Below are 12,984 nucleotides of genomic sequence, written 5' to 3'. Positions count from 1 at the left end.
CTCCAGCTACCAGCCATCTCTAATTACTTGCCCGTCTTGTTACTATCAGCCATCTCACTTCCTAGCAACTCAGCAAGACCTGCCAAGACTCGCTCTCCACCGCTCATCACCAACAATCTCTGTGCTCAATCTTGATCTGGCTGCTCGATTTATTAACCCCATCACATTCGATTTTGGTCAAAAAACTATTTCCATCATTCCCACCTAAACCGTCCCCTTCCGCCATCCCCTCCCGCTCTGGCCTTCCCTCCATACCTCCGGAGACTCCCTTGAGCTTCCACATTGGGAGATTTCTGCCAACTTTCATTGGTCGACCAACTAAATTCACCCCTTTGTTAGTACCACCTTCCCCACACTCCATCACAACTAAGCCATTTCTTATCGCCCCCGATTTACCACTAACAGCTGTTCTGCACACATCTAGACATTAATCTCTTTCTGCCCGGTGTTTTATTGTTCTCACACTTGGCAACTCTTGTAAGCTTTATTGGCCTAGGTGAACAGGACGCTCCTGCGACACTGACTACTTGCTTGCCTTTCTACGAATCTTATATATATGATGATGGAGATAGGCAACCTCTCAGCAAAAATAACGCCGCCCATATTTGATCATGTCTGAATCTCCATCGGAGCACTCGAGCAACGGCAGCATTCTATCTGAAAGTACTCAACCCTCATCGATACGCGATTCTTCGGATGGAGGACAGTCTTCCCCGGTTTCTGAAATCTCTGAATTGAGCTGCAAAGAGATTCAAGCCTTGAAGCAGTATTCACATTCTGTACAAAACTTCAGTCAGTCTTGTCTCTTTCGCCATCTGAGCCATGGAAGTCCTAATACTGAAAGCTGACTGTTCAACTCACGCTACGCTAATTTGGACACTAGCATACCAGTTATTTGAAAACTTTCGCCTGGAGCTGGAAGCCAAAGGGCGTCCATCACCATCTGTCAACGTCAATGACCCATTGAACTTGGTCAAGCCGAAGAGCGAGATGGGAAAACGAGATAACATTGCCTTCCATTCCACCGACTTGGTGATTGATAATTCTGAGATTGTACATCAATGCAATGCCACCGACGCCCAAACCAATAATTATAGTGGTCGCCGAAAGCCAAGCGATTATCCTCGACGCAAGAAGCGTCCTGGACCTGACTTTCCGGAAGATACTGGTCTTTAAACAAACTGCTCTTTGGTGTCTGCAAAAACATTCCAACCAACTTTCTTGTATTATTAGGTATAATCACTGGCGGTATTGCATCACTAATTTCAATTTCTCTTTGTTCAGGATATTATATGCAGGCTATTAGAAAGCGAAAGAAAGAAAAAGCAAATCATAGTCATACATAAACTTTTTCCATCTTCGTATCATTTTCGTCAACAGTCTCCTACTGACTACTTGATGAACCATTTTCGCTCTGCTATCCATTGTCATGAGAATTCGCGTTTAATCTTGTTATAATCCTCACTTTTGCACTTTTTTTTCTTATTACTCAGAGATGCTTCTAAGCCAATTTCTATTAGCTTGTGCATTGTACTTTGATTCATGCCCAACATGAAAAGTTTGCCTTTATCAGAAATTGATTTATGGCCCTGCACATACCGTAATTCTACCGCATCCCATAATGTCTTGAGGGTAAAATCCACAGGCGTAAATTGCGCACATCGATTAAGCGTGGCTTAAAATCACATCCCGCGCATGAGCTTGAGTGTCTGGTTCTATGGCATCTATTCATCAGAAATATGCATTTCTTGTTGGCAAAGATTAAAGGGCACAACTCACAGAAATTGTCCTGGCAATTTAAACCAGAATATAAAACTATGAGCAGATCATCATGATGCATTTACATTGCGATAGGATAGGACACCGACAGTAGGTGTCATAAAATGAAAGCAAGAAACAGACAAAAAGGACGAAAGGCAAATGTGATTAATATTAGGAAGATACGTCCTGGAGACCCCGCATCAGCTCCCCATAAGCCCGCCCTGCACACACCTGCACACTTCTGGTCAATTGTCTGGATATGTGATATCAAGTTGATGTATGTCAGTCTAATCAGCTCGTCTCTTCCCGACATCCAAGAGCGGAGACTCGAGCTTCTCGAGCTTCTCTGAGTTCAGCGAACTGCGATAACTGTACATGGTACTGGATTAATATAATAGAAACCAATCACGGAGGCTAATCATTGCTCCGAACTGCTTGCTAGTCATGTCGTTCGGCCACTGTCGGCTCGCGTCGGGCCCCTCCGCGAAAACTAATCGACATAACATTGTATCATAAAGATGTCAAGCTCGGCGAGACATTGTTTGAACGATTCCAGCACCTTGAGGTCGTTCAGAGGCTTTCTCCACCGTAACACTTGACCCTTTGCTGTTGTCGAGACGGAAGGCAGTTCCATGTCGACCTATGTAAAACCCTAAGAGCGTCAGTGTGTCTTCTGATCATCACGCATCAAGGATCCAAGCAGCTTCATGAAAGAGCTATAAAGAGATCACTGAAAAGTGAGCCGGTAAATACTGTACATCCTCTCCCCCCCTCCTTTTTACGACTTGCTGACCTGTGTGGTCAGTGGTACGTACCTCGAGGCTCGACCCAACATGAAGTATCTTCTCTTCCATGCTTCAGCTTGTGAAGTTGGTTTTGTATGTAGATTAAACTTGCACTATAGGCTGCGAGGAATAGCCAGCGCCTTACGTAAACAAAAGTAGCATCATCGGGGTTAGTGTATGTGCTAAGATTGCCGGTCCTCACCCCATCAGAATCCTGCAGTCCTCAAAGAAACTGCCTTGTTTTTACTTTCTTTAAAAAACCTACGTATTTATTTACATAGCCTGGCTTCTCGCTGAAGCTTTCCCGCTGGTAGAGCCATTCGGCCATCAAATCAAAAAAGATGCAAAAACCTGTGCACCAACATGTTGTGAAAACCTTCGTCTTCTCCATCGCGATCATCCACTTCATCAAGAGTCTGAGAGTTTCCGTTCTGGGAAGCCCTGCGCCACCGCCCATGAACGATGCTTGGTCGTTAGCTCATCAAGGATCATTCATTGTTGCTGGCATTCCCGAACAGCTTCCCGGCATCGGGCCAAACAGGCTTGCCCATATTGAACCGGGACATCTCTACATACCTGAACAGGTGGTTCCGACCTTCATGGCATACTATGAATCTACCGGGCCTGTAGCAATGTTTGCCCCTGACAAGCCAGCCGAAAAAAAAACCCTTTCGGCTGCGGCGCCAGCATACGAACCGTTGCCCAAAGAGCTTTCTGCCGACCCGCTTGGAGCTCATCCGAGTACCCCAGAAATCAGCGACGACCTTGGAATTGAACCGGGTCAATCCGAGCCCCCAGTTAAGCAGCCGGGTATTTTGGGCGCATCTAAAAATCGAAATGGGCCTAACGAGAAGAAGGTAAGTTGGGCACTTGATGAGGATCAAAGCTCCGAGGAGCCATCTTCTTCCGGTGAATTACCCAGCCAATCGGTAAGTCCTATTTGAAATATTTTATGAGCGAGTACTAGACCTCCTACTGATACCAGCTCCTCCCAGAATAACATTTCTCCTCCAATTCTGCCAAGTGACACTTGGGCAAGAAGGGTGAAAGAAGGCTTACCACCTAGCAGTCCTGAAGATTCATCTTTAATAAAGAATAAAATTCAATCACATAAAAAAAAATCCTCAAGAAAACCTAAAACTCGCCATAGTGGACCTTTGAAAAAAATTTACAACAATATAGCACCAGATGAATTTGAAAAATCAAGCAGGGATCTCCCCCAGAGCTCTCAGGAGTTGCCACTGACCACTGATGCTTGGCAACAAGTTTCAAAGAAAAAAGCGGCAAAGCCAAGCAGGTTTGCAAGTTTGGAGCTTGTGGAGCATGATAAAGGGCAATGTTTGCCCTCCGGAAAACCTGAAGAATTAGAAAAACCTGCTTCTGGAATGATCCAAACAAGTGCTGATCAAAAGAGTGAAGGAAGTCAAGAGATTGAAGAGCTCAAAAACTCAAACAAAGAATTAGGTTCTTTGAATGCTTCTCAGAATGAGCCCAGCAATGATGAAAACCAAACCGCAGAAACAAAGGCATTTTCTAAGTGAGTCCTTTTATCTAGAAAAATGAAGGATCCATGGTTTTTGTTTCCAAAAGAGCTTATAAGATAAATTATTTGGAATTTTCAGTGGAGCAAAAAGCAAGGGAGAAAGTTCAAAGCCAAAAAAGGCCCAAGGTCCTAATCGTAAACAGTATGTGTTTTCTGTTGAAATAGAAGTGACATAAAGTCAACTGATATCTCCAAACACTTACTGTTAACTTTCTTTTGCAGGAAAGTGAGCACTCAGGATGAGCAGGCCTGGTCAAATTTTGGAATGATTGATGGCTTGTTAAAGGGAACAAATAAAGACAAAACAAAAACTGAGTAAGTTTTGTCTTTATCACCTCTCTGTATTCTCTAGTTAAGATAGAGTGTGATTTTTTATCAGGCAAGGGAAATTAGCAAGTGGAAATGAAAAATCAAATTCTGGCAAGAAGTCAAATGGAAACAAGAACAAGGTGAAAAATACTGTAGAGAATGGCCCAAAGGCAGAACTTGTGGAAAACAAGTTGGACACTACTCCTGAAGATGTTGTAGATGGGTTGCTCTCAGCCAAGGAGCCGCTATTCAGTTCAAACCCCCAACTTGAAGAAGATGTTGGTAAAATTTTCCAGGAGATATTCACACACCCCAAAGGTTTTGGAGTCCCAGAGATCGATGAAATCTGGAAAAAATACCAAGCTTCATCCCCCACTCCTGCAGATGAGCCAAGCCAAGTTGAGAGTTACAAGAACATGTGGAAGGAAAGTAATCTGGATCCAAATCTCATGATGCATGTTTCCAATCTGTTGAAGGTGGATGAGAAAGGAGAGCACATTGGGATCAAAAAGATGGATTCTCCAACTTTTCAGATGATTGTCTCAGCTGCAATTGGGGATCAAGAGCTGATGACAAAAATCTACAAGTGTTTAGAAATCAGTCTTGGTAGCAATGAAGCCTTCAGAAGGATGACAGCACTCTCAAGACAACTAGTGCAAATGAACCTGCCAGAATTGAAGATTCAGTTGGAGAGATGGGCTGCAGATAAAGATTTAGATTCCATGTTTGTAGATTCCCAATCAGGATTATTTCAAAAGAGCTTTGACATGTATGGTCATTATGGAATCTCAAAGAATATAAATGTGATGAACAATGATGTTTACAAGCACAAATCAATGCTTGATATATATAACAAAATTAAGTATTATAATAATGCCTTGGGAGGCAATGAAGTGCTCTCAAGGAGTCCACCAGCAGTCCACTTTGACCGAAATATCTTCCAAAATTTTATAAACACAAGCCAATACAGGAACATCATTCACTCTGACAAGTTCATCTCATCGATGGAATCCAATGGTCTCAGCATGAATCGGATCCTGACAGTCATCCTCGTTCTCGGCTTGGAAGACCGAAATTGGCTGGGCTCATTCCAAGATTTCGCAATGGTCCATTACATGTCAAAGGTGCTTTTCAGGATGGTTTCAGCCAGTGATTGCAACCATCTTGCCTGGGATAAAACTGCCGAAAGACACTGGTTGGTAGAAAATTATGGCCCAAGATACTCCGCCGCATTCAAGACATTGCTCGGAAAACTGGAAACAAATAGACAGAATATCCAAGTACCCCGCGCATTTTACAGCGATGTTGATGGCAGCATGGAGAAAGAACTGACCTTTTATGAGGAGAAAAGGCCTGGATTTGCTGATCTCAGGTATAAGGCTCTCTACCACCTTGAAACACACGACCCAATCTTGCTAGAAGCAGAAACCTGGACATCGAAACAACTGGCTGCCAAATTCAAGCTTCTTGAACCCTTATTGAGAAAGAAGAAGTGAAAGTCATACTTTTTTTTCAAATTTTCTCACTTACTCATTCCCCTAATATCACTTCAACCCATTCCTCAGGTATTAAAAAAAACAAATTATTTTCATTCATAAATTAAAACTTCCTTTTCTTTGGTCTCAACATGTCCAGATAAACATAAGGATCTCTCCTTGTCATATCTCTAATTAGAATAAAGGCTTTTACACCATTCCTATCCATAGATTCTCATTTGTTTAGAATACAAAGCTTGTCCGCCGTCTCTGCAAGGAATAAATGGCCGTTTAGATTGAAGAGCTCAGCCACAAAGCAGCCTGGCAGGAATGGCGGCGTAGCTGGACGAGCGTTCCCTCGAGCTGAGGGGTTTTCGCCAGCACCCGATTGTTGTTAGTGTCTGCGGCGAGGGCTTGGCGGCCGGCGAGTGCGATCGCCAGGGCCAGGGCCGATGGGGGCTGTGAGAGTTGCGGGTCTGGGGAGGCCTTGCGGCTGGCTTGCGGGCAGGAGGCACTGGTCTTGATCGTCTGTGAGAGCGACCCGGTTCTGAGCGGCACAGGCCTTTGGGATCGTGAAAGAAAAACGCATCTAGGGCCTTCCTAGCCTAGCTTGCCTTATTCCCTAAACAAAGAGGGGATGCTGTCCCGCAGGGGACTTAAATACTTGACCCCTAAACCTCACACACTTGTGGGTGGACCATTGTTGATCTCCGCTTGATTTCGGGGACGGCTCGAGCTGCCCTCCCCCTCGGTCTGTGCTCCCTGCCAAGACCCTCATCCGCTCTCGCCGCCCAGCAACCAGAGGCTTCTGGATTGCGCACAGGTAAGGTGCTCGAAGCTGACTCCATGAGATCTGCAACACATATACAAAATCAGGAAGTGATAAGCCTTTTAAGAGATGATTTCTGGTGTGCTTCTTGTTTAAGAAATAGTGCTCTGCTCAGAGTGTTTGATTCTTGATGACCTTGGGCATCTGGAGGCCTCCTAAAGGTTGCAGATTGCCCGGCAAGAAATGGCGCGTCCGGTGCCGGACACCGTCCCGCGCCACCAAAGCGACTTCCTCGCCTGTATCTTCCCCACACGCTCTCACCTCCTCCTGACCGACCACTGCGCCTCATACATCACTTGGACTTGCACTTTCATTGACGCTCAAAAAACACAACAACAGCAAATAAACAAACAGGGAGAGGAAGGGCCGAGCGGGCGGGCCGATGGACTGGAAAGACGACAAAAGGGGGGTGTACAAACAGTCACGGAAAGATGACGGGCGACGATGGATGCGGATGCGAGAGGAGACTCGGGGGTGTGTACACGTGGCATGAAGCAAGTATACAGGGCGGACGAGGGTACAAAAGCGGTGTGCAAGTGGCGGGCGCCGAGGCGGCGGCGGGCGGGGCGAAAACGACAGATAAGCGGGGGCAATCTCGCGGACAAAAACGAAAGAATGGGGGGCAGAGCACGAAGCAAGGGTGGATGGAGTAAAAAGCGCGGAGGAGAAGGGGGGTCAGACGATGAGGCATTCTTCGGTTTTCTTGGCCTTGGCGGTCTGGATGCCCATGTCGGCGAACGAGTTGAACTGGGTTTTGGGCGCGGCGGGGGGCGCGGGTTCGAGGGGGATAGGGCTGGGCGGGTTGTCGGAGAGCTGGAAGCTGTTGAGTCTGTTGATGATGTGTCCGGAGGAGGAGTGGTTGTTGAGGTGTGGCCGAGAGGCTTGTTGGTGGTGATGATGATGGTGGGGCGGGGTGGAGGGCTGACGGGCGGTGCGTTGGGCGAGGTTCTTGGGGTTGGAGGAGCGGGAGGGGGAGTAGGCGGATCCGGGGGTGGTGGGGATCGAGAGCGGGGGGGAGGGGGGCGAGTGGGTGCGGGAGGCCTGGAGGGCGGGCGGAGCCTCGGCGGCCCTGCGGGCGATCTCGACCCTGCGCATGGTCTCGGTCCGACGGACGCGGGAGGGCTCGCGGGCGAGCCGCTCGTCGGCGGGCGTCCGGGCGGCGGCCAGGGTGTGCTTGCGCACCAGCTTCTCGTCCACATGGTCCTCGTGCTGCTCCCGCGACAGCATGTGTCCCCCCGCACCCAGACTCGCCAGCCGCTCCCGCGCATCCTCGTTCCCCCCCTCCTCCCACGCCCGCTCGTACCACTCCAGCGCAAGCCCCCCGTCCTGCCGCCCCGCGATGCCCACCTCCAGGTAATACCCGATCGCAAACATCGCCGAGCCCAGCCCTTTGCGCGCCGCTTTCTCCGCAAACGTCACCGCCAACGGCTCGTTCGCCGCGAAGTATCCATCCGCCCCACACAGGAACCATTTCGATAGGGCCATGTCCGCCTCACTCTCGCCCTACACACCTCAGCAGGAAACGTCAGGGGGGCAGAGGCTTTCGACTAAGCAGAAGATGACTGACTTGTTGGGAAGCCAGCGAATAGTACTCGACGGACAGCAGCGGATCGAACGGGCAAGTGATTTGCGAGTATTCGTAGCACCAGCCGATCTTGTACTGGGCGGCTGCGAAGCCCAGGTAAGCGGCCTTCTCGATCATGTACCGGGCCTCGCCGAGGTTGGGGGGCAGGATCTCGTGGGGGATCTGGGGCAGGGACTCGAACTCGCCCGCACTAAACAGAGAGAGAGAGCGTCAGTGGTGGGCTTTCTTTTTGGGGGGGTGGTGTGGGATGGTACTTACAGGATCATCCCGTAGATGTACGCCGGCTGCGGCGTCTCTTCGCTCGCTAGCTGGGCCGCCTTCTTGAGATAGACGACTGCCTGGGCCATGTCGACAGGCAGGTTCATCTGGCCGAGCAGATAGGACATACCCAGTCTCTGTACAAGACGTCAGTATGGCAGGGTTATATAGTTTGGGAGGTAAGAAGACGGACGTACATAGACACAGGCGCATTCCTCGAAGGCCAGGCCGTGCTCGTAGGCGCCCACGGCCCGGTCCCAGTCCTCGCAGTTCTCGTACTCCCTTCCGATCCTGAACCAGGCGAGATAGTATCCGAGCTGGGCGGCGTTCTCGAAGTCCCTGAAGGCGAGCATGGGGTCTTTCGGCTGGTAGGAGGGGAAGGCGCCGGTGGCGAAGAGGTCGCCTCTGAGATAGACGGCCTCGGCGCCCCCGTTGGCCAGATGGGGGTTGGGCCCGTCGGCGTGTTTGAGGACGGTGGTGAGGGCGATGTCGGTGTATTTGACGAGGAGCGGGTCGGAGATCTTTGTGCTTGGCCGGGCTTTCCCTCCGCGTGAGGAGGAGGATGAGGAGGCGGAGGAGGAGGGCGAGCCCGGGGCGGAGGCGGAGGCGGGCTCGGCAGCCTGGGAGCGTTCGAGGAATTTGAGGAGCTTGGCGGCCCATTGGACCTGGCCTGCGGGGTCGTTCTGGGAGCGGAAGTGGAGCTCGTAGAGGGTGGTGAGCATGTCGAGGTCGAGGACGGGCAGGGCGATGGGCTTGCTGCTGGGCGAGAGCAGGCCGGGGCTGGCCGGCTGGGAGTGTTGCCGGTGGTTGGGGGGGAAGTTGGCGAGCCTTGGGCTGGGTTCGAGGAAGGGCAGGGCGTGGCTCTGGTTCTGGTGGGAGTGGGCGCGGGCGAGGGGTGCGGTGGCGGGGGGGTAGCCTGGGGCGGGCGAGGAGCGCGGGGGGAGTGCGGAGTGGGAGCGCAGGGGCTGTGGCGGCGGGGGGTGGTTGAAGCAGTCGATCTGGCGCAGGTTGTCGGCGGTCAGCGAGAAGGGGGTGCTGATGGGTGCGGGTACCTGGTAGCGTTGTTCTGTGGATGAGAGTGTCAGTGTCAGTTAGTGTGAGTGGTGGTGGTGGTGGTGCGTACCCTGGGTGCGGTAGTTGTGGGGGACGGGGGGGAGTGGGGGGCGGTGGCTGTTCTTGAGCTGTGGGGGGATCGGTGGCAGGGTGGGCCGTGGCTGGTTCTGGTAGAAGGAGTGGGCCATTGCTTGGTTGTGGTGGTGGTTGTGGTTGGAGTTGGATGGATGGGTGGGTGGTGGGTGTTGAAGTTTCGACTGCAGAGACTCAGCCAGCGCTCATCCCTTCACCACCCGCAATCAAGGGGAGTATAAGACCCCAACAGCACCACCCCACCACATTCCGAGTTAGTATATCGGCTAGTATATCCGCCTTTCACCGCCGAGGGGCGCGGAGGAGACGGGTTCGATTCCCGTACTCGGAAAACCACACTTTTGGCAACCCCGGCAGATTCTGGAAACCATCACACGGCGAGAGCCTCAGGATCATCAGGATCGGCCCCAAGGAGTCTGGCCAGAAAAACCAACTTTTAATCTGCAGTACATAACTCTGCTCTCGCCGTCAAGTCACTCCGGCGTTGCAGCTGGCCTCGCGAACCATCCGATACGCACAAAAACCATCAACAAGCCGAACAGAATGCGCCCGTCGGTTGGGCATGTCCAGCCAGGCGGCCCTCAATAAGCGCGAAACATCTGACATACATCCCACAGCTGCCTTCTGGAAAACACAGAAGAAGCATTCTCACGGGCTCTTCCAGAGGCGGGTCATGTACGCAGACAGCACGTCTGGAATAAACAGCACAACGACAGCGCTGGGCTTTTTCGTCTCCACGTTTGTAAGACACTCGGAATCATGTTTGGATGGATAAATATATTATGGAGATTACATGTATGGCGAGCAATCGGGGTTTTCTTTTTGGGGGGGAACAAGGGGAGATGGGAGCTCGGGTAAAAAGTCTGCGGGAGAGGGAGGATTACACAAGGGTGGGGGTACATCTTCACGCATCGGCGCAGGGTGATCGCAAAGTTATCTATCTAGGGATGCTCGGGAGGGGGCAGGCAAGACTCTCAATAGCTGCCTTCCACCGGGTGGTATTGTTTCACTTTGTGGTGGTGGAGGCTGTGCTTGTGGTGGGTGTGGTGGGCTTGACGCTGCTTGTGGGCGCGATACCCACCCTCGGGCGTGGTGGACGAGTTGGACGGAGGATGGTTGCTCTTCAGGTTGTCCCACTTGCTGCCAGGATAACTTCAAAAGGGGGGGAGAGAAAGGAAACGATCATCAGGAATAGCTCTCATCTTCAAATCCGATCTCCGACTGACCTGAGATGGTTTGGGGTCGAGTCCAGCTTGCCCAGCAGTTTCGCCGCCAGGGGAATCAGCGCACCCTCCGAGTTCTGCTTGTCGCCCGAGCTCTCCCACCACATCACTCCGCCCAGGCCGTGCTTCTCGATGTACTCGACCTTCCGGCGCACCGTGTTGGGCGTATCGAAGGTGACGAGCTCCCTGTTGGTCGGATTGTACGTGTAAGCGCCGACTGCCTTCATATCTTCAACCAACTTGGCATGGTCCATCGGGATCGTCTTGTAGTCGTAAATCCCCGGCTCCCAATTACCTTGGCCAAGACCATTGTAAGGCTGTCCAATCCCCTTGGTGTCCAGGAACGAGCGGCCGTAGAGAGGCATGCCAACAACAAGACTCGAGGCAGGAATCGATTGGGAGGTATAGTACTCCACAGCAGCAGCCGTCGAAAAATTGCCCTGGTTCACGGCGGAGGTGTTCGTCAGATGAAGATTTGCTTGATGGCCAGAAAGTGTATCCCATGATCCTGCATAGTCATAACTGTTTTGAAGGTGCAGGTTAGAAAACGCTTCTTATTGCAATGCCCTTGTGGAGCGCTGGCCAAAGGAGAACTTACGCCATCAAGTTAATGAACGACAGATAGCGAGCCATCTGCTTGAGGTGAAGCTGCTTGTAATGATTGGGTCCGCATGGCTACACAGGCAAGTGATGATGTCGGTGCACGTCACCCGGCAAGAAACAGAGGTGGGGGGAAAATGCTTACAGCGGCTATGGTGAGAACGTAAGGGCTTTGATCATTCTTCTTCTTCTTCAGTTTGTTCAGTCCGCCACGGGCTCGCCGAAGTACGTCCACCAACTGGTCGGCCTCTTTATCACTGGTGGGGTATTCCCAGTCCAAATCAAGGCCATCAAGGCCGTAGTTTTCCACAATGGCGATCGCCGAGTCCACAAACTTCTGTCGCTTCTCTGGCGAGTCCGTCGCTGGAGCAAAGTTGGCGCTGTAGGACCAGCCTCCAATTGAAATGATAAGCTTGAGGTGTCGGTTTTTCTGCTTCAGCTGGCGAAATTGGCTGCTCGTACAGAGGCAGTTGCACGATGTGGTGTGTCAGTCGCCCAAAGAATTAAGCACAGCGGGCAGGATCATCATACTGACTTGAAGCAACCATAGAGATTATTTCCGGAATCATTCCAACTGTCACCCTTGTCGGCCCAATGTATCTTGTCAAAATTGAAAGATATACAATTCAGTCTCGATTTGTAGTTTAAAGAATGAAACTACGGTGGACGGCTATATCAGAATAGGGGGTGCTACTGACTTGCTCATCTGCCCAAGAGTCGGTCAGGTACACTTCACCGGACTCGGGTCTCACATTGGCAAACGCATAGAACACGTGCGTGACGGATTCCACTGGGACGTCCCAAGGAAAGTGATGGCGACCATAGATGGCCCAATTCACGAAGTACGTAGCCGAAACCGCTCCATTCTTGTAACTCTCCTGAGAATCGGTATCATTGTAGCCGGAGTCGGAATCCGATGAGGGATATCCAGGCCCTGGTCCTGGGCCAGTTTGAGGGTCAGAGCCGGAGTAGTGGGAGTGCATGATGTGCTTAGGAGCGGGCTTATGCTTGTGGGCGCGATAGTAGGCGGAGGGAGAGGCAGCGTGGGCGGAAATCAGGAAGCAGTCCAAGTTGGCCAGCAGGATGAATGCGCTGATGACCGCATAGAACCCGATGAGAGAACGATGGCTCAGAGGGGGGGAAGATCTGGATGGACGCGACCGTGCGCTTGCGGCGGGACTCGAACTCGTCCGAGTGACGCCAGGTACCGATCGAGTGCGAGTCATCACAGCCAGGCCGCAAAAATTCTCAGCTCGGCTGAAGACAGGACACCATGAGGTCAGTTCAAGCGATGCTGTCGACGGGGACGTAGAGGAACAGGCTAAACGCCTCCTAGTCTCCCCGATCACTCCTCCAGGCAGAGCTGAGGGAGGGGTTTGTATTTTAAAAAAAACTAGTTGGACTCTCAAGAGTCATCCGGTCGAAACAAATGGTGCGAATGAAAGTCAGGGAAGCGCAAAAAAAAAGTAC

General features: G+C 51.1%; 3 protein-coding genes across 3 annotated transcripts; 2 read left to right on the top strand and 1 right to left on the bottom strand.

Annotated features, from left to right (window-relative positions):
- Window positions 1-611: 611 nt before the first annotated feature.
- On the top strand, window positions 612-1,176 carry PtA15_2A713 (uncharacterized protein; the record flags this gene model as incomplete). The annotated part of the gene is made up of 2 exons (XM_053166762.1): window positions 612-792; window positions 884-1,176. 2 exons carry the CDS (start codon window positions 612-614, stop codon window positions 1,174-1,176), a joined length of 474 nt encoding a protein of 157 aa, XP_053017951.1.
- A 1,711-nt stretch (window positions 1,177-2,887) lies between these two features.
- Window positions 2,888-5,894, top strand: PtA15_2A712 (uncharacterized protein; the record flags this gene model as incomplete). Its single annotated transcript, XM_053166761.1, has 5 exons — window positions 2,888-3,475; window positions 3,821-4,083; window positions 4,169-4,231; window positions 4,312-4,404; window positions 4,469-5,894. 5 exons carry the CDS (start codon window positions 2,888-2,890, stop codon window positions 5,892-5,894), a joined length of 2,433 nt encoding a protein of 810 aa, XP_053017950.1.
- Window positions 5,895-7,377: 1,483 nt separating this feature from the next.
- Window positions 7,378-12,740, bottom strand: PtA15_2A711 (uncharacterized protein; the record flags this gene model as incomplete). The annotated part of the gene is made up of 16 exons (XM_053166760.1): window positions 7,378-7,583; window positions 7,629-7,800; window positions 7,885-8,205; window positions 8,270-8,477; window positions 8,546-8,682; window positions 8,743-9,066; window positions 9,166-9,414; window positions 9,512-9,543; window positions 9,669-9,855; window positions 9,927-10,051; window positions 10,773-10,843; window positions 10,918-11,436; window positions 11,513-11,589; window positions 11,660-11,966; window positions 12,050-12,114; window positions 12,213-12,740. The coding sequence occupies 16 exons, from the start codon at window positions 12,738-12,740 to the stop codon at window positions 7,378-7,380; spliced, it is 3,528 nt and encodes a 1,175-aa protein (XP_053017949.1).
- Window positions 12,741-12,984: the final 244 nt, after the last annotated feature.

Source organism: Puccinia triticina, chromosome 2A (assembly GCF_026914185.1).
Source record: "Puccinia triticina chromosome 2A, complete sequence".
Taxonomy (NCBI): domain Eukaryota; kingdom Fungi; phylum Basidiomycota; class Pucciniomycetes; order Pucciniales; family Pucciniaceae; genus Puccinia; species Puccinia triticina.
This window is presented reverse-complemented; position numbering and strand designations above follow the sequence as displayed.